The 26020-nt window shown below is 46.9% G+C and overlaps 1 protein-coding gene across 2 annotated transcripts in view; it reads right to left on the bottom strand.

Annotated features, from left to right (window-relative positions):
* The window catches only part of FAT2 (FAT atypical cadherin 2), an 83398-nt gene extending 57864 nt beyond the window's left edge, over window positions 1-25534 (bottom strand). For both annotated transcript variants that reach the window (XM_048861655.2, XM_075131245.1), the window contains exons 1-3: window positions 25296-25534; window positions 7070-10364; window positions 6006-6320 (exon numbers count right to left, since the gene is read on the bottom strand). In XM_048861655.2, coding sequence (XP_048717612.2) covers window positions 6006-6320; window positions 7070-10334 — 3580 coding nt within the window. In that variant the 5' untranslated portion in view covers window positions 10335-10364; window positions 25296-25534. The remainder of the gene's footprint in view (window positions 1-6005; window positions 6321-7069; window positions 10365-25295) is intronic.
* Between the last annotated feature and the right edge of the window lie 486 nt (window positions 25535-26020).

The raw sequence follows: 26020 nt of genomic DNA, 5'->3' as shown, positions 1-26020 counted from the left end.
CTTATTCCCCAAAGCATGAGAATGTATATCCCTTATCCAATGTAAGATGGTTCCATCTAAGGTGACAGTGGATGCTCTCGTTCTCCATATAAATATCCAGCCCTTTTTTTTTTTTTAAATCATGCTTAGCTCTTGGCCTCAGAGATGTCTTGTGACAGTGAGTTCCACAAACTGATTATGCAGTGAGTGGAAGAAGTGTGTGGAGATGACCTATTGCTCCAAGTACTGTTCCTTTAAGGATGCCAAGTAAGATGCTGATTGCACTGAATTTCAGCATTTTGAGTGAAGTCAGCAGTGAGTGCTTTCCATGATGAGAATGGTTTCCCTGGTATCAGGGTCACCCCTGACACCATCAGATCTGCCCTGCATATTGCTGATTAGGAGTGAACACAGTCTTCACGGCTGTAATTCATTTGGAAAGAAGCAAATGCTTTCCAGGGTTCTTTAGAACCATGGTTTGTCTTTGAAGAGAGGGATCTCCTGTGCTCAGGTCAACCGAGGTCACTGCAAAGGTGATCCGAGCGAGGGGAGGTTTCACAAGCACCTCTTTGGCTTGTGTCTCCAGTTCCTAATTCCAAGAGTCAAATCCAGGAATGTGAGATTTGGTAATAAAAGCCGGAGGATTTGCAGCTGGAACAAACCCGCGCATGTAAAGGCTTGTCACAGGAGCATGGGGATAGAAACCCAAGACTTATTCTGGCTTCAGCTTATACAAGGACTTTAAATCCAGTCTCATCTGCAAGTCAGTGCTGTATGCAGCCCTCTGTTTAGAGGTGACAAAGAAAAATCCACCCCACGAGTATTGCCAGCATCATGTAACGACACTGCCCTATTGATGTTACAACAGTCAGCAGTTTCCTAAACCTTTTGCAGTCAGATGGGCAACGTGTGCTCAATGGGACCAAGCAGAAAACAGGTGTATTAGATCTGGGTTAAAACAAAGCCCAAAATCAAGGGGGAAAGACTGGGGATGTTATACACCAAAGCAGCCCATGAGCAAATACGTTGTTGCTCAGATGTCCTTCTTAAAATCAAAGTCTGAAGACCCACAAATGACATTGATTACTGTGTCTGCAGGAGGATGTCACAGAAGACAACATGCTGAGCATGATTGGCAGGTGCTGCTTGCTGCAGGGTCATTATAGACAGGCGGCTTCACGGCTAGACTTTCAGCCTCGCCTCCTCCAAGACAAAGATATACATACCTGAGGGCACACAGCTACTGCAAGTCATAGAAAATATCGGCTGTCCTCTGAAAAGGCAGAGCTGGAGAAAATTATGCCTATCTTTAAGCATAAACCCACAGTGATCTTCAGGTACTAGGCTCCCAGCTGCCTCCTGTTCAGGGGATTTTTATAGCCAATGTAGCTAACTTACAAGACCACACACCATTTGAGCTCACAGCACTAAAGCAGAAAGTGACCTTTTCCTCCCTGGGAATAAGGTGCCCATAAGTCTCAAAGCACCCTTAGATCTGCACAGAGGGAATGGGCTGGGAGCCCAGCTGATAGGTAGCAGATAAGGAGAATGGATTCAGAGACAGGCATGTTCCCCAGCCCTGGTCTCCTGAAAGGAGGAACTCAGGTTTAAAGAGGGAGGGGAGCAATGTCTGCAAGTCTTTCTGGTTCCCTCCATGGTAAGAAACACACAGGGAAAGAAATCGGTTTCTGGAAGCAGTAGCCCCTCTGGATACAGGAACCCAGTAGTAGCAGAGAGCTCAGAGATGGAGGATGTTTCCGATGAAGAGATACTGGCTGAGTGAGTAGTTGGGGAAGGGAAGAAGATACCAGTTTTCTGAGGCAAAGTGGATACCACGTATTCTACATTTGCTTGTCTTCAGGACAAGTGACCAAAACCACCCTGTAACTCTGACATCCTCATTCCCTCCATAATACCCCCTCTCCACTTGCAAACTCCCCATACACTAGAACACAATTTACATCAAAGAATGACTTCTAAATACTAGGTATATCCAATGTAGATGTCTGCAAAAGTTTCCAGCTAAAACTATGACCCACAAAAACTCCACTGCACCATCTGCTAGGCTGGGCTGGGGATATTCCATTGCCAGAGGCAGGAAGCTCTCATCTTCACTGTGTTTATTCCCTCTTCTTATTAACCTTTGTTTATTACCCCTCTTCTTCACCCTTTCTCAGGTATCCGAGAAGGGGGACAGGGTTGAATCCTTTATACTTGCTCTATGCTGTCTGGGAAAGCCCCTTGTTAAGGGGTCATTCTTAGGGGGGCCCTTTCTGTTCCGTGTAAACCTTGTAGCTCTGAGAGAATGACTTAAAGGGGACTATCCCTCCACAGAACAGCTCCAGTGTGGGTTGCATCTGCTAGTGTGTCTCAACTCCGAACAGGAGGAACCTCCCTCTAGGACTGAGAGGTGGAGCGTAACCTCTGTGGCCCCTGCAATTCTTGGCTTCTCTGAGACCACCAGCAAAATGACAACTGTGGGGAGGGGGCCCTCTGTCCACAGGGAACTATACTGAGACCTGCACATCTCAGCTCAGGAGAGCACCAGAAACCTTATCAAGAAAAGAGCAAGTAAGAATATAGTAAATGAAAGCAGCAATTCTCTTTCCCAGGCAAGGCACCTGCACTCTTAAGATCTGCAGTGCCCTGTGGTGGACGGGCTTGCTTGAACATGTTATCTCCTGCTGCCACATCTCATAGCATGGGGTGAGGGTTAGAAGCTGATTGGTTGTTACAGGTGATGGGGTTCTTGCTGAGGGCGGAGAGTAAATTAACCTTTCTTTATAGACAACGTTATCAGTAAAGGTGAGGGAATTCAAATGCCAGATGGTTACAAAACCTTTCCGGGGCTAGGCCTGGTGCGCTAGCAAGAAGGGGTTGGGTTGGGGTTGGCTATACTCGTGCCCTTCCTGGCATTCCCAGCAGATAAGGACTGAATGGGCATGGAGTCTGAAACACCACCTAGCCTTTGGAGGTGGGGGCCCTCCTGGCTGGGGGAGGTAACACAGAGGGTTTGTGAGTGCAGTGTGGCTAAGGAGAGGTTGCTGTCTGTTGTGTGGGTCAGAAGATGCCTTCAGTACACAGAGCTCTCAGTCTGACCCAGCACTAACCTCGCAGTGCAAGCCAAAGCCCAGTATGCCTGGCTCTCTCCCGCTAGCTGCCAGAATGCATGGGCATTGCTGACAAGGTGAAGCTGGGCTTGTGGGGGAGAACTGTGTTGATGGGCATCAATCTACCAGGCCCTCCTGCTGGTTGATTTTCAGAACGGTGTCTGGCTGGTGCCTGAGTGCAGCTATGGGAGGGTCTTAACCAGAAATGGGGAGAGGGTGAATTATGGACTGATGTGGGGCAGGGACCTTTAGGGTGCATTCCGTACTCGGGTGGTCATTCCCTCTCTATGAGATGTGGGGGCATTTCAGCCTAGTTGATCCTTGAGACTGAATCTTTCTGATTTGTTTCCAGTGCCACTGTAACATAAACTCGTATTTGTCCATTGAACAAAAGCATTTTACTAGGGAGATGATGGGCTATGTATTTCTGGAGACCTAGACTGTGGTGTTCTTCAAGTTTAAGAAGTTTCCTTCTCAGTGTGCTGTTGGCTCATGACTCTGAAACCTTTGTGCCGACTCTCATCTCTTCAGTATTTGCTCAAATTGCATGACTAACAACAATAGACTCTGTGGCTTCCGCTTGAAATTACTCATAGCTCGTAACTGAAGAACATAAAGAAAGTAAAGACTCCCAGTCATGTCCAGTCACAGACACTTCTGCCTCAGCAAATTCAATCACTCAAAATATTCTTCTGTCTTTGAATGTTGGGGTGATCTCAGAGTAAGTGTGGTAGAATTTGGAAGCGATCACTGGTTTTGGAATGTAAACCCTTCTAGAACCTTTCATGGTCTTTCCTCCATTTAGTAAAGAGAGAGAGAGAGGCGTTTTTTGCCTTTGAAAAAGCATGTAGAATAAAGAGCTAGAATATTGGAAAAAACTCTTCAGAGTGTGTTAAAAGCTCTAGAGGATTCATGGTGCCAGAAACTTCTCTGGGCCCTTTTCCTCTCTCTTAAAATGTAGGTAAAGTCACCCATTTTGCAGTGAATTTTTTGTGGTTGTTTCTTGCACAACTATGATGGCTTTCACTGTCCGGAGAGGGTCAAGTAGATCCCCATCTCAAACACACTATAAATCATCACTGATGACAAAGATCAGGATTCCGCCTTCCACCACTTTTCAGCCATCGGTAGCCTCAGGATGAGACACAAGAAGATTGTATTTGTAGCCACTTTAGTGGGGCAACCAACACGTTCCCTTCCTCATCGTGAAATCAGCATTGTGTAAACTGTCTACAGCCCAGAAATTTAGACAAGCTGTGACTTTATCTGGCAACAGCAATCAATGTCTTCTTTTTAAATTCTGTATATACTTGCATGTAAACCTAGGGGTGCATACCAATGTTTCCAGGCAATCGTTTTCGTTTTGGATGACATGCAAGTAAAGGGGAAGAGAAAGGAAGCTAGATCAAGTTTGGAAGCAGGTCCTCTCACTGCTCCCAAGCTCTGAGTTTAAAGAAGAGCCCTCCCACCAAGTGATAAGGTCACCTCTCATCAGATGCACACAACCCCTGAGATGGAGAATACAGAGAGAGGGACAGGACATGGCTTATATGTGAGTCACGCATTTTTTGTTTGTGTACAGACATTTCCCTTCGAGGTGAGTCAGCTCATTTGGATTTTAGCCTGGTTGTTCTAACGTAAAATTAAAATATTGTTTTTACGTGGATGCTGCAACTCTCTAGCAGAGTGCATAGTTACCAGGGGTGCAGAGGAATGTAGAGCTGCAATTGCTGAAGAAGACAGATGGTTGGGAGGACTCCGTGATATTATCCAGCATGTCACCATTTGTGGCCAACATACAGTACCATCTTACAGGGAGTACAAAAAGAGTCTCTACTGAAACCTGGAGGTTCTTACCATTTACTATACTATACTATACCTGCCTCCCCCACATGGTCAACCCTACAATAGCTCAACATCTTAACAAGCCAGGGAAGGGGTTACTAGAGACTGATGAGCAACACACATTGCCAAGAGCCAAGTTAGTTTCACTTGCCTCTTCAGTACATCCAGCTGCCGTAGCATACCGAGAGCAAGGAACATTAACCTGTTGCACTATCCTGGTACTGCCATGCCAGACTCATTTAATCAACCCCATACCATAGTCAGATTCTTTGCCCTCCTTGCGCCCGTTCCCAAGAGCTGATATAGTGAGAGGCCTGGCAGAGCTTTCATTTTGAGACCGGCCCCATGTCAGACTACCATAATTTGGGGAAGCTGTTTACACTAAGCATCAGTGGGCTTTGGAAGGCTCTCACAGATCTGGCAATTAATGCTGAGATGAAAGATGTAGTCTGGAGTGATGGCAGAAAGAGGCTGAGTCAATACTGGTTTCAGAGTAGCAGCCGTGTTAGTCTGTATTCGCAAAAAGAACAGGAGGACTTGTGGCACCTTAGAGACTAACCAATTTATTGGAGGATAAGCTTTAGCAATAGCACTGGCGAACCAGAGGAGTCCCCAGGTATAACAGAATTTGTTTTTATTGAGCCTGTCGTAGGGTGATCATCCTGTTCTATAACCAAAGAGTACCTTCCAAAAGGACACTTCCTGCTGGTGCCGATACACTTGCCACTGGCTTACGCTGCTCAGTGGGGCAGTTGATTGTAAATATTAAAAACAAATTCTTTGTGTCTCTTTGATGCTCTCAAAGAGGTAAAACAATCTTGTTTCTTTCTGAGAGCCACTTGGCTGCAGATAAAGATTGTTATAGCTTGTGGGAGTGCCAGTGACAGACAATCGGCCTCTTAGCAGACACTGTACCTGAGGATTTGGATATTTGAAAGAAGTCACCATTAAACTGCCCTACTTCATCAGAGGCCAGCTGTAATTTAGCAGCTGTGCACTCTCCTGAACAGAGTATGCTCTGTGCAACACTCCATGTGTGCTATGGAGACACTGAGGCTGTTTAATCCTTACCTGTGACAGGATTAATGGTGAAGAACCCTTGAGGATTTCCATTTACGATTTGGAAAGTCAGCTTCCCTGCAGAGCTGCTGTCTGGGTCCCTGGCATCAAGCTGAAGGACAGAGGTATTCATGGGGGAGTTCTCCATGACAGAGGCATAAAAGACTGGTCTCGACATCTGGGGCGGGTTGTCATTGATGTCGGTGACTTCAATATAAACTTCAGTCACAGAGGACAGAGGAACTGAACCTCTGTCAACAGCTAACACTGTCAGCCAATAGTGAGATGTAGATTCTCGGTCCAGTGGTCCCACAGTCTGTATTGTACCTAGGAGAATTACCAAAAGCTCTTTCAATGGATTCCAAAAACTCCAATAAACTTGCACAACAATCCCCTTAAAAACTCTGGGCTGGAATTTGTGTGTGGTCCACTAGCAGTTCTGTGTTACCATGCAGGAGATCTGAGTCTCAGCACTGGATCTGGTGCATGAGGTCAGGCTTATCTCGGAGATGAAGCTTGCATACCTTGGGGTTCTAGGGTGGTGGAGGGGGAGAAAAAGGGTTGAAATGCTGCAGCAGTAGACCCTGATGACTGAAGTGAGTCATGATTTAATACTCTATCAGTCCAGGTGAACAAGGTGCACGCAAACCTCACTCTGCTGTGGGGCCTATGGCTGGCCCAGGCAGCCCTGGATGTGGGCAATGAAAACCAGGACGGGGGCAGGGAAAGTGTGTCTGGGACATATACCAATCCCAAGTATCCCTGAGCAGCTGCAGGTAGTGGGGCTGTTATGGGACTTTGGCTGCTCTTGCAAGGTATCTTCCCCTTGCAGAGCCCCTTAGGGAGGCAGGAGGTCCACACATTGGTGAATTCCCATTGGGAGCGGCTGCCACTGCTAGCGCATGGGGTTGCACGTTGCACTTCCCTGCACAAGCAAGGGTGATTTGAGCTTACGGACTTTGCAAACAGAATACAGAAAGGTTCCGGTGGGTCAAAATTCAGACCAACCACAGGATGTCATTTAAGCCAACCTTCACGGTGCCCCTTGACATATCCTTACACTGGCCTGTCATTACCTGTGTCCTCTTCAATGCGGAAGACAGCCAGGCCAGTGCCCTCTCGGATGAAATATTGGAGTTCTCCATCCTGCCCCTTATCTCCATCCTGAGCTGTTACCATCATCACCGATGTACCCTCGGGACTGTTCTCCTGCACCCCACCGCTGAACACAAAGAAGGCAAAGCGAGGAGGGTGTAGGTTCTCGTTGACGTCAAGGACATCAACCGCCACGTGGCAGAATGAAGAGCGAGAGATGGGCCTCCCGCCATCGCTGACTTGTATGGTCAGATTGTAAAAGTTCCTCATCTCATAGTCCAGCTCTTTCTCCAGCCAGAGAGCCCCCGTCAGCCTCTCCATGTGGAATGTCCTCTCCTCATTGTTGATAAGGCTGTATTTTAGCTCTCCCCCAGAGCCAGCATCAGGATCAAAGGCTTCCAGGAAGAGCAGAATGGTCCCCAGGGGCAGGTCCTCAGGGACCTTCACATGGTTCAGGGCTGGGATGCAGTGTGGGGAGTTGTCATTTACATCTTCCAAAGTCACAACCAGATCAGCGACTGAAAACAGCTGGTGGCCCATTCTAGGCTGGTCCCTGGCTTCTATTTTTAGCACATAGCGAGGCCACAATTCTCTGTCCAGGGGGCCAGTCACTGTCACCTCCCCGGTGACACTGTTAATGACAAATTTATCAGTGGGGGTGAGGAGGGAATATTTTACCTTCCCATTGTCATCCATATCAGCATCTTCTGCTTTCACCTGTGCTATAACTGTCCCTGTTGTTACATCTTCTGGTATCACCACCCCATATGCACCTGGTGGGAATTTAGGAGCATTGTCGTTGGCATCCAACACATTCACCGCCAAGAGTTTCCATGATGACCTCTGGGGAGTGCCAAGGTCATACACAGTAATGTTAAGGATGTAGAAACTGGTTCGTTCATGGTCTAAAGGTGAGAGAACTTGGAGGAGACCCATCTCCATGTCAATTGTAAAACAACTGTCCTCATTTCCATCAGTGATCACATAGACCAGTTTGCCGTTAAAGCCAGTGTCAGGGTCAACAGCTGCAAGGTCAACAATGGTTGAGTTGACTAGGGCAGTCTCCATGATATCGATAGACCTTGGAAAGTTGTCATCAAACTGAGGTGAATGATGATTCACATGATACTGGTTCACAGAGGTTTCCTCCTCCAAGCCTTGGTCCTTAGACAGAGACTTGATGGAGTGGATTATATTCTCCGTCAGCTGCTGCAACACCCCCGTCTCCTCACACTGCATGTGGACTGGGAAGCCAGGGCTGACCACAGTGATGTTAACAGATGTAGGTGAAGCATAGTTCTCTCCATCTGTTGCAGTTATCTTCAGAGAGTAGAGGGGTGACTGCCCAGCAGGAAGATCTCTGAGAGAGGTTCTAAGGGAAATGACTCCAGAGACAGGATTCAGGTCAAAATGCTGAAGCTCATTGCCAGACGTGATTTGGTATCTTACGTGCTGCAGTTCATCTACATCAATGGCAGATACTGTGACTACGGGGTGCCCAATAGATAAGTCCCATGGGATGCTTCCATTGCAGTTTGCCTTCTCGAATACTGGGGCATTGTCATTCAGGTTGCTCAGAATGAGGGAAACGTAAACCTCGGTCTCGTGGCGGAAGGGGGATCCCCAGTCTGATGCCCACACACGCAGATGGTACCATCTCTGCATCAGTTCATAGTCCATTGGCTTGGAGGTGGAGATGATGCCTGAGTATGGGTCAATGACAAATGGAACTTCTTTCTTGTTGGCTATGGTGTAGGTGACAAAGCCGTTCTCCCCATGGTCATGGTCTGTAGCCATCACTGTTAAAACACTGGTGCCAGGCAGGACGTTTTCATCAAAGGTGCCATGATAGGAAGACTGAGTAAAAGTTGGAGCATGGTTGTTGCAATCAATGATATCAATGGCAACAGTGGTGTAGGCCTGGCTGTTGGCCGTTGTAACTTCAAGTTCAAAGTGAGACTGGTCTTGGAAGTCCATCGTTCTGACTGTAGTTATGAGCCCAGTTTGAGGGTTGATTTTAAACCCTGTGCTGTCCGGAGTGGCCCTCAAAATATACTTCAGATTTGGAAAGACTGGGGTGATTTTAGCCATAGCAACTTGGCTCCCAGGTGGGGAAAATTCACTGAGCTGGACTCTGTACACTTCCTGCTGAAATCTGGCAGAGACATACTTGGAAGGAGGTATGTGGATAATTCTAATCTGTGAGCACAGAGGTGGTTTGCTCTTGTCCTTGGCCTGCAGACTTAGATTGAAACCAGAGGGATTAGCCAACCAATTGATCTCTTTGGTTGACACAATCATGAACTCATTGCTCCCAACAAAGGATTTCATGGCTTTGAAATGCCTTCCTGGATCTCCGGCTACAATATCAACTGAATCGATCCCGGGTTCTGAACCACTAGCTTCCACAAACAATGTAGCATAGAGGAGGTCCTCAGCTGAGTCAGCTGGTGTCACTGTCACTGAGGCAATAGCTGGGGGCTTCCTGGCAGATGGCTCCACTTGGACCACCAGATTAGCTAGGTTTCCGAATCCATTGCCCTCGGAGATTTTTCGCATTCGGTCCACAGCCAGGACCTGCAGCTGGTGTTTCCCTCGGTATGTACCATTCAGCCTCCTGGCCGTCATCACTACTCCGCTGGTGGGGTGCACCATGAACAAGTGTGAGCGGGTGTGGAGGGCGTAATAGAACTCTGCATTCTGACCAAGGTCAGCATCCGTGGCACTGACCACGCTGATGGCAGTTTTCGGAGGTGTGTCTTCTCTGATGGTGACTTTGTACGAGGGGGGTGAAAAGAGAGGTTTCAAGTCATTCCTGTCCAGAATGTGGATCAGCACTTTGGCCCACGCTTCATAGGCAAAGGCTTTCTCTGTGGCTTGAATTATCAACATGTAATTGTCTTTGACCTCCCTGTTTAAAAGCGCCGTGTTCCCGCTCCTCATTCTGATCCTCAAGAAGCAGAAATCCCCAACCGTGTGCTCCTCGGTTTTAAAGAGACCGTCGCTGTCCCCGGAAGCTATTGTGTATCTGACGGCCCACTCTTGGTCTGTCACGTAAATGCCCATTTTGACATAGCTCTCTATATAGGTCTTGGGGGCAGAATTCTCATAGATTGTGGCGTTATAAAAGGGATGGGTAAAATGTAAGGGGGAGGAGTTGCCTTTCTCAGAGCTCCCCAGGCAGGCCAGACAATGCATCAGAAAACAAGCAGAGCTCAGGACACGCTTCTTTGTAGCAACTTCCATGGTGTGTGAGGCGGGGTGTCTCCTTGGGCCCTGAAGCGAGGCAAAGAACAAACAATTAGTGTGTTAGCTAACATGGATGGGGGCAGTTATATTAAATCTCGCATGTTGCAGCATGAGAGAAGATGCAACAAAAACTAAGGATGTGATTGAACTATGCATTATGCTCACATCCAGCAGCACCTGATTTAAAGATCCATGATCACTCTCTAGGAAATGTCACAAAATAGGAACACAGGAATTACCAGACTGGATCAGAACCATGGTCTATCTAGTCCAGTGTCCTGTCTCTGACAGTGGCCAGCACCAGGTGCCTCAGGGAAACCCCACTGCTGGGAGATGTGGGACAATCTGCCCTAATCTCATCCTAATCCCTAATAGCTAGAGATTGCATTAAACCTTGGTGCATGAGGTTTTCTGTCCCTTCCAAAACTCTCTTTTTCAGAAGTAGCTATTATAACTCAGGGTCACCTTTTTCTTCCTATAAACGTTCAGTCCTTCTTTGAACCCTGCTGAGGCAATGTCCCGTATTTTACTGAACCCTTGCTGAGCTGTTGTGTGCTTCCTCTTGCTGAATACCAAGACACGAGTGTTTCTGCAGTAGCTACAATCCTAGTGCCCCTGCTGCCAGGTTCCTCCACTACCATTGCACCCAGGTCTGTGGAGCAATAACGCTATCATCATGAATGTAACTCTCACAAAGACGTGACTGTGACGTCACTGAAGGAATGGGGCGGCAGATGTGTCATTACTATGGAGAAATGTTATTAGTGAGGGTGACAATGGTTTTTAAATGGCCAGGGTATTTTTTATGAAGCTAGATGAATGCTTGTCTCTTTGCATTAAGGGATGAAACTGGGGATATTCACTGATAATTCAAGCTATTTATAGGCGCCTCTATTTCCCTTGGATATCCCAGGAGATCACAATCTGGGACTGTTCCTTCCTCTTTTAAATTCAAATTGCATATCAAGTACCAATACCTGCCAGTTGTTCGGCACCTTACTAATTTAAACAAGAAGGACTTGTTTTTCCGGATGCTTTTTCAAGATTCATCTCTTTAAAAGACGGGACTGGTTCAATTTCCTAGTTAAACCAAACATTCGGAACAAATGATCTGAACCCAAGTTTGTGCGCATGTGTGTCAGCTTCTCTTGCTGAGATGGCCAATAAAGAGCTAGACACTATCATTCACACCCAGCCTTCATGAATAAGTAAAAGCCTGTCATCCAGCAGTCTGACTGACTGGAACAAGACAACTGAAGTTTAGCTTTTGCATATAGATTCATAGATATTTAGGTCAGAAGGGACCATTATCATCATCTAGTCTGACCTCCTGCACAACGCAGGCCACAGAATCTCACCCACCCACTCCTGCGAAAAACCTCTCACCTATGTCTGTGCTACTGAAGTTCTCAAATCGTGGTTTAAAGACTTCAAGGAGCAGAGAATCCTCCAGCAAGTGACCCGTGCCCCATGCTATAGAGGAAGGCGAAAAACCTCCAGGGCCTCTTCCAATCTGCCCTGGAGGAAAATTCCTTCCCGACCCCAAATATGGCGATCAGCTAAACCCTGAGCATATGGGCAAGATTCATCAGCCAGATACTACAGAAAATTCTTTCCTGGGTAACTCAGATATGTGGCTTGGGTCACAGGGAAGTGCAAATATCAGAATGAGAAGCAAAAGCCAATGTCATGTGGATTTGGTACAGAGCTGGCAAAGTCTTTACTGCTATAAAACTCGACACTCACTGAGTCCTGAGCAAACGATGCAACACACATGTGCTTAAAAAACCCTTGTAGGACAAGGCCAATCTATCAAGAGAGACATGCAGTTTCTTCTAAGCCTGAGAGCTGTGGTAGAAGAGCTGCTTGTTACTTAAGAGAGCGAAAGAGTCTGGCAGCGTGTAGGGACTTGTCTGAAGCTGCTCCTTTTCAACATTGTCATGGCGGAAGCTAGAAGGAGGACATGTGAGTGTGTTTGAGTGTGTGTGTGTCCTATAGGTCTGCAAAGCAGGAAGAGTTTCTTGTCTCATACAATCCATGTGAGGAGAGTAAGCCAGCATTTTTTAAAAAGAGTGAAAGAGACAGACATCACTTAAGAAGGCAGGATTTTCCAAATGGCATCAGACCATTAACCTTCATGTCTGGTATCTTTTCTCCAGCAGGGCCAATGCCGAATGCTTTAGCATATGGCAGAACATTCCTCCTGACTCCAGCCGTTATTAACCTATGCCCTAAAGCATTCAATTTAATTACCCTTATCTCAGCGTGCACAACTACTGATATTATGTTTACATACATAACTGTAGCCGAATTCTAACCCCACGTGTGTGTTGCTGCAATTCCCATTAAAGTCAATAGGAGCTGTGTTTGCAAACGTAGAAGCAGAATTTTGCACTTAGCCAATACTAGAATGTTCCCTTCCCTTCTTGCTCTCCTGAAATAGCAATTAAATTCCTACAGATTTTTTTCCCCCTTTTCATTTTGTGAGTGGACAATAATCCCGGTTTTCAAACTCTCCCACCTGTGGGCCCAAGGGAAGCACAGTCACTGAAGCCAGAGGGTCTCTAACATTTTCATTCTACTGACCACTTCCTAAGAGAGCTGCTCATGGACTCACCTGCCTTTCCAACACCCCACGCTCCCACTGCTTTATCCTCCTGAAAATTCCTTTCTGCAGATTACAAGGAAGGCATCCATGGACCACACTGTGAGAACTACCAAGCTAAGATTCATTTGGGACAAAGCCCTATAGAATTTAATAGAAAACAGTAATCTTTCTGGTTTTTTTTTTTTTATCCATTCTATAGAATGTAATGGAGAATCTATCTCTTCTATTGGATGACGTAAGACATCTATAGAAAAGAGAACATCCTGTGTCAAATTCAATAGGTTTGCAGAGTAATTTCTATAACCCCTACTAAATATCTATGGCACCCATTGGTGTCTTCCTTATTAAATTTGATTGGACTTCTCCAAAAGGGGAAGCTCTGAAGCTGAGCATGCAGGAAAATCATAGCGCGAATAACACTGCTGTGCTCTTATATCCCTAACCTAGTCACACCGTCATGTTGTCTTTTAGTTTATCTTTGGGCAGGAGTAACGAGACACATAGAATTTAAAGAGCGGATGGTGTCAATGTTATTAAAAAAACAGCCTCTTCCAGTGAAGTGTTATGAGGCCATCCTTTCGCTTTCACCAGAACTCTTACTTTCCAGTGCAAGGAGATGACTCAATGGAATTTCCATTTATTCTGTTCTCCCTTCAGGTGTGGCAGAGTACCTTGGCTTCCTCAGCGCTGGGTAGGCTTTAGGTTTAAGCTTTAGCCACATTGGTAGGTTCAGACAGATGGTTTCTGGAGCTTCCAAGGGTGAGGTCAGCCTTTACTTAGGTAAGGTGATGGAAGGGAAAGGAACCAGGGACATCCTGGGAGGGCTCTGTTTCTCTGACAAAGCTTTCATATAATTCGGGCAGTAAAGATCTCCCCAGAGCGTATGAGGTGGAACTAGCTGGGGATCTTTTTTTTGGTAGGTGGGAATAGGAAAAGAGGATGAGGAAAAAAAAACAGGTGACAGATGTGTAGACATGTTGGTTAATGCATTACTGGATGGTGCTCAGCTACTGCAGAGCGGAGCATGGAATAGAATAGAATAGAATAGAATATGGTGCTCCTTAAGATAGGGTGTGCTGCAAGTCCGTCCAAGTTCACTTCCTCCTTCTTACGAGAAAGGTTCTGATGTGAAGAGACTGTGTGTTCTAGGAGTCCGTCCACTGGTGCCAAACTTCAAGCATAGGAAGCAGCAGATTTTTTAAACAAATCTGAACACAGAAAAACCTTAACTATCTTGGAATCTGGCTCTAAAATCCTTAAGATGCCTCCACTCAGATCTCTAGCTTCAGCTCTTTCCTAGGAGCTGTAGTCACTGTGTTTGTCCCGCGGCTACTAAACTCCCTAGTGTAGGTTCACCCTTTTATAGGAACCTTTCCCAGCATGTGTAATGCCGACAGATCCCGGTCATGAGCGGGCAGGATTGAACCAGCAACCTCGGGAGCTTAGTGCCTGAGCTTCTAATGAGCTCAAAGCCAACTGCCTAGTAGCTAAGGCTGTAGAGAAGACTCATTTTATCTCTCTCTCCAAGTGGTCTCGGTGCCACTAGATGGGACAGACCACCACACCCAGAAGGTGTGTGGGTTACACATGCTCTTCTGGTAGTTGGAAACAAGCAGCGGCAGCCCTAAGGTGGCCATTTTGCATCTGATTTCTCTAGGCTGCATTTCCTTCCCTTCCATATTTAACATCTGTTATGGTTTTCCCTGCTTCCCTTTCTTTCTCATTCCTGAAGAAGTGGCAGGTCTTCACAGGCCGTTGGTAACAGGAAACAGAGCATTTGGCTTCTTTGTTGCTGCTTTAAATCAAGCCCAGGCTGGTAATGACCAAAAGTTACCATTAGCTATTAGCTGTTTGGTATCTTATGTGCAGTGAATCTGGTAGCTCCCCAGTCGCCAGGTCCCAGCGGAACATTTGAAGAACCACCACCGCTGTTGGCAACCTAGTGTCAGCAGAGGTCAGTGTGTTCACAGCTGGGATCACCCTCACTCCCACAGGGCAGGTTTCTACAGATCAGCGTTAGACACATGCGACGGGCAGCAAAAGGATTGCTTCCACAACATGGCTGCTGCTCCTGCATGACTTCTGTCCCTGGAACTGTTAACCTGATATCTTTCACATGGACTAAGCTCACAAGAAAAAAGGTTCAGAGAGGAACCAGAACACCTGAGAAAGCACTGACAAAGCTCAGCCAGAAAGCTGGGGAAAATGAATTGCCCACGGGAGCAAAACTGGTCCGTTATGGCCTATCCTAGGACTCAAGAGAAAACCCTTTAGGAAAAGGCCAATAGAATTTTACAGCAATGGAACCAATAAGGTTCTGCAGAACCGTAGTAGGTTTCTATGACTTTGAAACCTTACAGATGAGGCTGTGTATGTGAAGGGTGTAAAATAAACTGACTTTAATATCACAATAAACAGGAAATCGTGAGCAGGGTGTACTGCGCTGGCCTGGTGAGGGAGTAGGGCATTAAGGGAGAAGAGACTTTAAGGTGAGGGGCAGTTCATTACTCTGAGGTTTCTGCTGCCTAGTTCAGGGATCCCTGAATCAAGATTTAGGTGTAGCGTGCTGCATAGGGTCTGGGTTTTGCCGATAGATTAATAGAGAATGAAATCCTTTCTGTGATTTGATTACCCTGTAGGATTCTATAGGAGTGACATTATTCTCTATTAAATGTTAATATTCAAAATAGACAAGCTTTTCAGCAGGTTATCTTCTATAGGAAGCAAGAAAAACAAATCCCTTCCATGTCTTTTGGAGCAGTGACTCAAGAAGAGACACAGGAACCCTGTGACCTGGGCTATACACCTGTCTCTGGCAAAAGTTGTCTATGGGGGTTAAATCACATGCCCTGTACCATGATTTGCAGCTCCAGACATTCAGAGGGCACTTCACGTTCAGTTTCAGGGAAGCTGTTTACTGCCCAGCAGACATAACTCACATCCTCTCTCCTTCACCTACTTCCCTTCTCAGGATCCATTTCACCTCCTGAGGCCTTTACCTTCTGGTACTGGGGCGCACATGGGAGGTGGGTGTATTTCTGCTCTCTGGCTGCAGAAGACCTGACAACGCTACAGTCTTCACTGCTGTGTTCTGCTTCCGCAATCTTCCCTGCACATACAGTTGAAGGGATTCTACAGTTCTATACATTGCTCCCTGTTAAAGTGCCAGTAGCCAAATGCTAGGAGATCATTCCTCGGTTATTCAAGCTTTGTTCATGAACACCAAAAGGGGATCAGAATTTCTGGAAGGGTTGAGTCTTATAGACTCAAATACCTAGTAAACCCTTCTGTTATGCTTTTAGTCAGGCTACATTTTAACTGAGGAACGCTCTTGGTGAATCTATATTAAAAGTGTGTCCAAGAAGTCTGGCAAATTGAAACAAAAAGACTGGCATGGTGATGAGGCTCAGAGGGGGAAATCCTTTTGATATGCGGAAACTAAATGATAACTAATAACTGCATGATAAAGTCCAGGCCCCATTACCCTGTGTGACTCACAGCAAGCATTTGACATAAAGAAAAGTTGTGAACTGCCTCTTGTGATTTCCCAGAATGATGTTAGCTTGTGATTCTGCAGTAGCAAGGGACGGCATAATGCAATGTACAGAGCTTGCATGCTTTTTGGGTGTGCCTCCGAAAAGTGGGGACAGCCTTGCAGAAAGGAGGCGGGGTGAGGGCCAGATACCTCCCTGAGTTCTATCCCCTCCAAGGGAAGCAGGAAAAAACACCCCAAGCAAGTTAACTCTGAACATAGCTGTTGAAGTGAATTCATCCCTTGGGGAACTCCAGGGATGCATTCTGTTCCTAGAAATGCAACCTGCACTCTGCTCCTAGAAATGTCCTTTTTCCATGAGACCTGGAGGAAAGACTGGATTTGGGATTCCCATTCTCAGTACCCCACCCCCTGTCACCCCTATTTCTTGCAAGAGATCTACCCACCCTTTGTCATATATTTCCTGCCCTACTCCTCCCCTTCATTTCCCAATCACCTGTTTAAAACTTTGCACAAAGCCCAGCCAGAATAGTTCTCACAGGATGAACAGGTAAATACACGCCTACCTCTTTCCAAAGGTTGTTGAGGGGGAAAAAGCCCTGTAGCTGCTCAAATTACAAATGACAGGGTCAGTTTTACTGTGGTTTTAAAGTACAAGGGTCACAAAGGAAGAAGGGAGGGAGCTAAGGGAGCAAATTATTTAGCAAGGTGGGAGCAAAGCCTGAGGGGGGAAGGACTCCAGGAATGCACCTTCTCCTGGCTCAGTGTGTACCTGAACAGGAGGGACACAGCATGAGAAATTCATTTAGGGCCAAACATTGCAAAATTAAATCAATCAGAAAATAATTAACGTTGTTCAGTATAGAAAATGTAGGATTAAAAAGTATATATTTTTAAAGAGGACATTTATCCATGTCCTAATAGCACCTTGGATGAACACTGAACCCTCTTGAAAAAAATCTTATTTGCTTTTCACAGTTCATGCCGTTTGTTTACCATTTGCCATTTTCTCTGCTTGGTCCCTGTTAAAAAGGCAGGTCAGTTTTATCTTGCATGGAGATGGTTTCTAGTCAGTTTCACTGCTGTGTGCTCATGCACAAGCATAACCCTGCAATGTCTGAGTTACCAGGACGAAAGAGCCATGTTGTGGCTGCTCAATAAAAGGGTTCCACTGGACTTTAAAAAATAAAAACAATGTGAGGGAACCATTTCTATTCGGCTTAGGTGTCAGTGTTGCCAACTCGCACCACCTTATCGTGACTGTAGTCTCCTGACATTTGGGGCTTTTCTTAAAGCACCAGCTCCTGGATTCACGTGCTGACCTGAGAATCTCTGTTTTCATTTTGAAAAGAAAAGAAAGGTTCTAGCCCTCAGAGTTGTGAAGTAAAACTTGAAAATGCGAACCCTAAGCACTAAACCACCAGACGACAAATAAAAAAGAACCCCCGTTTTATTATTTTTAAAAATCTCACGATTTTTAAGCCAATCTTGTGATGGGGGGGGCTGGCTCATGATTTTTGAACATTTGGGGTTGGCAATGCTGTATGTGAAGTGAAAGCTTGTTTGGGGGCAGATTTGACTGGATAGTATCCCGTTAAAGAAATAGCATAGCGGATTTCACAACAACACAGCAATGCCGCTACCCTCTACAGCCTTTCAATGACAAGCAGTGTGTGTCACATAGCTTGGCCAGAGCACTGAAAATCATTTCCTGATTGCTAAGCAGCCAGGAACAGCATGGATGGTCATTTAAAACCCGGTGCGTGGGCATTTTATGACCGAGGTATGCCCTGGCTTGGAATGACCCATTAAATAATTGTTCCAGCTAGGCTGAACATCCTGCAGGTGGATGAATGACTCCCCGCTAGGGAGGTATTTAATTTAAGCAACGGCCTTCTTATTCTCCAGAGGGCCTTCCTCAGTCCTATAAGAATTTGTTGGGGTGACAGCACCTTCTTATTCTCCAGAGGGCCTTCCTCAGTCCTATAAGAATTTGTTGGGGTGACAGCACACCCTTGGTTAGATACTCACATCCAGGTTGTGTCTAAAACTTGCTGATTCTTCCTGCATAAGAGCTCTAAGATATGGCCTTTCTGATCCATCCACACCGCTAAAACTCTCAGAATTCGTGTCTATCACTACTACATCCTCTAGCCTTAACAAATGCAATCTCACCCCACTCATGTCCATTCAAATTGCTGCTGCAAAAATAACTTTCTTAGCTGATCACTTTGACTACGTCACTCCGCTGTCTGCAACCTGCTAGTGGCTCCCCTTTCTCTGTTGCATCAAACATAAGCTACTTGTCTCCTTTATCTGTGAATAACCCATGCACCACTCAGGAGGCTTTCTAGTACCAGCATGCCATCAGCATCGGGACAGTTTGATCTAATGCTGTTTGTAAGAGCGCGTGGTCCTGAAGGAGTCCAGCTAAGGAAAGAGACCGATAAGACCACCAGCTACAGGGCACTGCCGTGGCAGTGAGTCCTGTATAAATGCCTGGAGTAGAGAGAAGATGATTGCCTGCAGAGATGTCACTGTTCTTATACCCACTCTGTGAGCTGGTCTGCTATCCATAGGAGAAGGTCAGGAGGCTTGAGTTTGGAGTATCGCTGGGTGGGTCAGTGAACCTCAGCAACAACAGCCCAGGTGAATACTGGCAATGCTGCTTGGCACTGATCTGGTTCCATTCTCATGAGGCCTTCAGAGCACTTTATAAATGATAGCTGATGAAATCTCACAACACCCCTTGGAGGAAGGTAAACATCACTGCCCCCATTTCACAGACAGGGAAATGGAAACATCAAGCAATTAAGTGACCTGGCCCCTCTCCAGCCTTTCCAGCTTCTTCCAGCCCAGGCAACAAGATGGAATGACGCAAACTCCACAGAGCAACCAGCCTAGGTTTAGCCAGCCAGTCTTGACATCAATCATTTCATCACACAGGGCAAGGAGGGTGGGAGCCTCCCCATGCAGTAGAGACTCCGCGGCTGGGCTACTGAGCACTGGCCAGCATCCGCAGCTGCGCTGCTTGGTGTTACTCCCAGGAATGGCATCTGGTTTTGAGTGGGTGGTTAGCAGTGTGAATGCAACAATGCACTCTGAGTCTGTGCCACATAAGTCGGTGGGCAGGTGTGTTAGTCTAAACCCCTTCCCCCTTGCTCTCTCTCCCTCCTAGAGGCCTGATTTCCTTCATCTCCCAGCTCCTCCTCCTCACTGATCACAGTCTGCAATCTGCAGCTTTTGCAACCTATCCCCTGTTCTACTGGGTTCCAAAGGCAGTGATCCTTCCTATTCCAGCAGTTAGATACCACGGTGTAGCCTGGGAGGTACCTGTGAGGTGCCACCTCGAATGGGTGATGCTGAGGATAGCAGCCATGAGAGCTTGAGACAGAGCCTGCCTGGAAAGCAAGTTCACAGAGGGAGGTGAGTAATAGCTTTATTCCGGCAGGGAGCAGGGTGGCTCTTTATGGCTCCCGTGGGACTGCACCTGGAGTACTGGGGTCAGTCATGGGCACTTCATTGCCCAAAAGGTAGAGAACTTGGAATGTGGTCTTGGAGACGGGCAATGTAAATGGCTAAGGAATATGGAGGGAGTCACTGTGGTTAGCGCAGCCAAATGATGACTGCCCCTAGACATGGGAACCTATTCATATGTGCAGCATGTAAATACCAAGCATGGGGAGGAGTTATTGAGTACAGTGCACACGGGTGACACAGGAGACACAGGAAGAAATTCAGAAAGGCGACCGGTAGGCTGAATATTAGGGAACACTCCGTGGGAGTGAGAGAGGTTTGGCTGTGGAATAGCCTGTAACAGGACAGGATGGGAATCCCATGGCGCTGGGACGTTGATGGTACTCCTAGTTTTGGCAAGGGCTGGAAAAGTCTGATTTTCAGGATTCTCCATTTCTGACGTGCAGGACGAATTCGTCCACAACAGCCGCTCTGCTCTAGCAAATACTTCCTGCACTTCTCATTCCCCTCCCCAACACTTGCCCCTTCTGTGGTGTGAGGGAGGCTCTGGCGCACACCTGCCTTGAGTGCACCAGGTTGCAGCCCCTTTTCTGGCTCCTACCGAACCTTCTCCTCAGGTTCTGGCTCCACTTCTCCCCTGTACCTCCCGCTCCTTGCACACGCCATCTGTGGCCCCACAAAGTCACGAGACCTTCTCGTCAACCTCCTCCAAGGTAGCCGTCCACCACACCAGGAGAAGGAAGCTGAACGGGGAGGTGCTCTGCGAATGTGGGGCCCGCTTTTGATCCTCCCTTGGGTCATGTCTCTGGGCACGTTCCTTTGGGCCACATCCACTGGCTCCCTGGATGCCTTCGAGGAGCAGTGAGCACTGTCCGGGGTTCTCTGCTCAGTGTCCCTCTCTGGATCCTTGCTTTTGACCCTCTGACCTCACTCCCGTTCCTGTTTTATCATTTGTTGCCCCCAAACTCTTTTTGATGCCTGCATCCAGTGGCTCCTTCCCTTAAGCTGGACGACACGGCGGGGAAGAGGGGCTGCCTGCCCCTGGCAATTTACTAGGTCCTGCCTGCACCTCAGCCACAAAGTGCCACAAATTCAAACCAAGCCAATACAAAGCTGTAGGAGGAGCTAGTGAGCCCCTGCAAGTCTCAGGCCGGGAGAGAACTCCTTGTGTATCAATCATTGTCTCTCTGTGCTCCGGCTGCTAACACGTTATTTCATATTTATTTTTATTTAAAAGCCACTTGTCCAGAATCTTTTGGGAGTCACTCCTGCCAACCCTCTATGCCCAGAGCTGCCATCTGCCTGCAGGACTGGCCCCAGAAAAGGGATCTGTAACCCCGGTATGTCTGTCTGCACTGCAGTTGGGAGGTGTGAATGCAGTGTGTGTGGACATACCTGAGCTAGCTTTGACCATGCAGGGTAGCAGGTTAGTCGTGGCAGCCAGAGCAGGGGGTGGCATGGAGAGCGATCGGAGTGCAGTCCCTCCAGGGACCCGCAGCATGCACAAGGGGGGCTAGCCCAGGCTGCCCAGCTACACTGCTAGCTTGATCACAGCTAGCTTAGGTATGCATCGTATGTGCTGTATTTGCACCTCCCGATTGCTGGGCAGACATACTGCTAGCACTTACTCTTCCTTCCTAGCCTCTCTTCCCCAACCAGACTCACAAGAGAATTCTGATTCTCTCCCAGGGATATCATTTGATTGATATCATTTATATGACCCATCTCCGTTGCCGACTTTCTTCGTCAGCAACCCAATTCACCTGCTGGCTGTTAGTTCTGGTCCCCGGGCACATAGGCCCCATCAAGCCAATTTTCTGCTCGGTTTACAGCAGCTTTGACTCCTCTGCACTGGTTCTTCCAGACGCTTCCTTGCATTCAGAGTGTGTGTGTAAAAGTAGGGTAATGGGGATGAGTCAACAAATTCAGCTGCGTGCTGCAAAAGATCCACAGGCCGATCACTGGGGAGCTGTTCTACAGAAATGTGTGCTGTAAAATTCCACAGGGGCAGATGTTTCAGTCAATGGACTAGCTGCCCAGATAGCCTATAAAAATACCAGTCCTGCATGCCGTTAGTAAATGCAGGGAGATCGTCTCCCCAAGCAGCGCCGTAAAACTATCGTTCTCGCTAATTATTTCTAGATGCTGTACAAGCAAGTAACACAGACAGTCCCTGACCCAGAGAGCTCACCATCTGGGTATGTGACAGTGTGTGATCGGTGACAAATGTGGTGCGGATGGCAAGCTAGCATGTTTGCAGGTAGTCACAGTGGGCTGCTTGTCACAGTCACGCTTTGTCTTAATGAGATCTTATCAACTGGATTTACAATAGCAAGATGTGTCTCCTCGGAACTTCTCTCTACACTGTCTACTGAAGATCTGCTTCTAAATTGTACCCATCTCCCTACACTATTTATCTGAGTAGATCGATATGGAGTAGTAGATATCTATTCACTCTCTCTCTACATCTACCTATTGCTTAGTAATAGATATAAGTATCTTAGATAGCGAAAGCTATAATGCGCTCTCTGCCTACCTGTTAAGTGTGACATACATACTATACCTACATAATGACAGGTTTCAGAGTAGCAGCCGTGTTAGTCTGTATCGGCAAAAAGAAAGGGAGTACTTGTGGCACCTTAGAGACTAACCAATTTATCTGAGCATAAGCTTTCGTGAGCTACAGCTCACTTCATCGGATGAATGCATCCAATGAAGTGAGCTGTAGCTCACGAAAGCTTATGCTCAGATAAATTTGTTAGTCTCCAAGGTGCCAGAAGTCCTCCTTTTCTTTATACTATACCTACAGTGTCTCTAGCTGAAGAATTTATTTTCAGTTTCTATCAAAAGCATGATCAGTCCATAATATTTCCTAGCTGCAAACCTTTCTGCTTCCTAAAAATACCCCACAATCTGCTCTGCACTCTTCAAACACCACCCAGCTCTTTCTTCCAAGAACCAGGAAGGAAAGTTTGTTGCAACAAACTTGCCCGCCTGCCAAGGAAAACCGCAGCAGAGAGGACAAACTGCTTGTTCAGCTAATCAGATTTCTAGCAGGACAATGAGGCACTGGCTTTTCCAAAAAAGGTCTGATGCTTCTTAATCCTATTATGTGTTTGCACTGGTGGAGTTGTACGAATGCGCACTGATATATGCACACACACATACCACATATGCACAGGGGTGCACACAAATAAACACATGCACGCAACAAAAATACCATTTTGGTTGCAACGGGCTGGCATGATGATCCTGTGTGACTTGCACTGGAGACCAAGAGCTGTTGTCCAGCAAGCATAATGCAAAATGAATTGGCTTCTAGTAGATGTTTGATTCCAGGTGTGATTTAGTTACTCCTCCCCCCCCCCCCCATAAGAGTGATGCTTATTTGTTTAAAGGGCCAGGAGACCGAGCAGCTTCTGCAAAAGCTTCCTCTTTAAAGTTCACTCAGAGTAAAAATATTAGCAAGCGGCAAGCGCTTAGGCAAAGAATGGCCCCTGCAGAGAGTGCAGGTTGGGATCATTTTAAAAAAGATGTTCTGGATTATAAGAAGGGGTTGTGTGCGTGTGTAGGTGATGCAAACAAGGGCAGTATATAGATCAAGACTGTAACTACAGATCAAAATCCTAAACTGGTTCTCTTACACAATAAATCCCCCAATTACCCCCAACTTCATTTATCTCAAAGTCTGATGTCCTTGAACTATTTCAGATAAGCCAGAGAGTGCTGGATATTAAGAGATGATAAGGTAGCACAACAAGAAGTCAAATGATTTCAGCATCACTAAATGCCGATACTGCCCAGCTTTCCTCAAAGCTGGGATACAAAGTGTTTGCTTTTCATTCTCAACCTCGCAGCGGGACCTGCCTCCGCTAGCTAGCAATCTGGAGAGCCCAGTCATCCAGACACCTTCCCCTCTGCAGCATGGAAGGTCCCTGGATCTATCAGTGGCAGGGAGAAGTGAGGCTTCTAAGTGGCAAACTGCAAATGATGCTGCTGGGACCATACAGCATCCATGCTGCCTGTGCGGGCACCTTCCCCTTCCCACCTCAGACCCAATGCCATTTTAGGCCCAGATAACCATATAATCCTGGCAACAGCCCCAGGGCTTGCACAAGTGTGTGTGTGCCCATCAGCCTCTGAATCACGGAAGAATAAAGAGTTTTCAAACTTTTGTAAATGTTGTAGCCTTTTTTTTTAGAAGAAAGCTCCACTGAGCCAGGTTTTTGCTAACGCTCCCAAGCAACAGATGTCATTTGAGAGGTGATCTTTGTCCTTATGGATTCTTGCATTCCACCTGGTCTGCTTTTAATTCCCTCAGGAGGTTAATTACCTGATTCCTGCTGCTGCTAAGAGCTTTCATATATTATCTCCATGCTGCAAGTGCATGAGTGCCCCTTTTTCTCTTTTCTGCAGTGCAACATGTGTGCTGGGGGAAGAACAGCTGCATGTCCATTGATCTGCATTTACGAAGGCATTTAGGTGTAGATTGCTGTCAGGCCTCCATAAATGCCCAAAGAATCATACATACATTGACACAAACACACACACACATTATATATGCCCACGCCTACGTGAATGCAGAGCAAACACTGAGGCCTTGTTTCTGCCGAGCTTTTTCCTTAGTTTCCCACCTTCGCAGCCCTACCTGCAACAGTGGTGGGAGCGCCAGGGTAGGCAAGGTGCGAGGGACCCTGGCGTCTTCACCACCTTGCTGTCTAGATTCACTCTGAGCACGGTTAGCCATCGGGGTAGTAAAAATGCCAGTGTCTTGCCTACACTAGGGCTCCTCCTGTGCACACTGCAACAGAGCTGGCCCTGGTGGTAGTGTAACAGGGAAATAATAAGGAAAAGCGTGGTGTAGATACAGCCTGCACACAATGCATCATTAACATCATTTCAGTTTTGCTTGCATTCCCTGGTGGGTTCAATCTGAGGTGCTGTACAGAGTCCATTCACCGGATGTGACAGTCTGCCCCTAACTCTTGGTAAAGTTTACAGGAGTGAACTGAAAAGGCTATTACCCTGCTCGAACCCGGGGCAACAAATGCAAACATTGTACCCCAGCTTTCCCTAGCCCAGTTCACAATGCCTCGTACTAGGACTGACAAGACCAAGGGAAAGAATGAAAGAATAACAAAAGGTTGTTGGTTGTGTTGGGGATTTTTTTTTTGCTCAAAGTATGAATCTTCAGGCTTGGGCTGTTTGTTTCAAATTGAAGGTTACATCTATTTACTCACATAGAAGCACCGTTTCATGAAGTCGCCTCTGATGATCTTAGGTCTGTCCATCCTCCCTGGGCTTTCCCCAGACCATGCTGCACAGGGCTCCCTGAGTCATTTAGAGTTTGCAAAAGCAGCGAGCAGCTGCGTGCCCTTACCTGTTGCAGCAGGAGAGACCTCTCCTGAAATTTATCGTCTTGCTGCCCCTTCAGCCGAATCCTCAGTCAGGGTGCAGCACCCCACAAGCTGCAGGAGATCCATGGTGGCTGTGAAGTGGAGACGCTCAGAGAAGTTCCGGCAAGGGGAGATTTTGCTGGCTGAAATCCCTGCAGCACAGGTTGAAAGCAGCTAGCAAGAACAGTGCAGTAGGTGTAACTCGTTTCCCTGACGTTCCAGCCCTCCCTGACCAACTAGGGGAGGAGGAGAGGCATTGCTCTCACTCTGGAGAAAGGAACACGTGTGTGTGTGTGTGTGAGAGAGAGTTTGGCAGACTCCCAAGCCTCAGAGCCAAATAATGGCAGAAATTTTTACTGTTAGATTAGCCAGCATTGCCATGAAATCCAGAACTGCAGCTTAAAAGACCAGTGGTTGTTTTTGACTAGGAGCCAGGTAGGTGCATGGGGGTGGGATGGGGAAAGGGGAGAATCCTGTTCTGATCACGGAGGAGCTGAAGGCTGAAAAGCCTCCTGGGATGTTACTGTTATTGATGGGTTGTATTGTGGAAGCCCCTAGGAGCCCGGGCATGAACCAGAGCCCCATTATGCTGGGTGCTGTACAAACACAGAACAAAAAGACAGTCCCTGCCCCAAGGAGCTTACAATCTAAGTATAAGATAAGAAACAACAGGCGGATACAACAGGTGGAAGAGGAGTACAAGGAAACA

The sequence above is a fragment of the Caretta caretta genome, chromosome 8 (genome assembly GCF_965140235.1).
Source record: "Caretta caretta isolate rCarCar2 chromosome 8, rCarCar1.hap1, whole genome shotgun sequence".
Taxonomy (NCBI): domain Eukaryota; kingdom Metazoa; phylum Chordata; order Testudines; family Cheloniidae; genus Caretta; species Caretta caretta.
The sequence above is the reverse complement of the archived record's forward strand: the minus strand, read 5'-3'. Positions and strand labels throughout refer to the sequence as shown.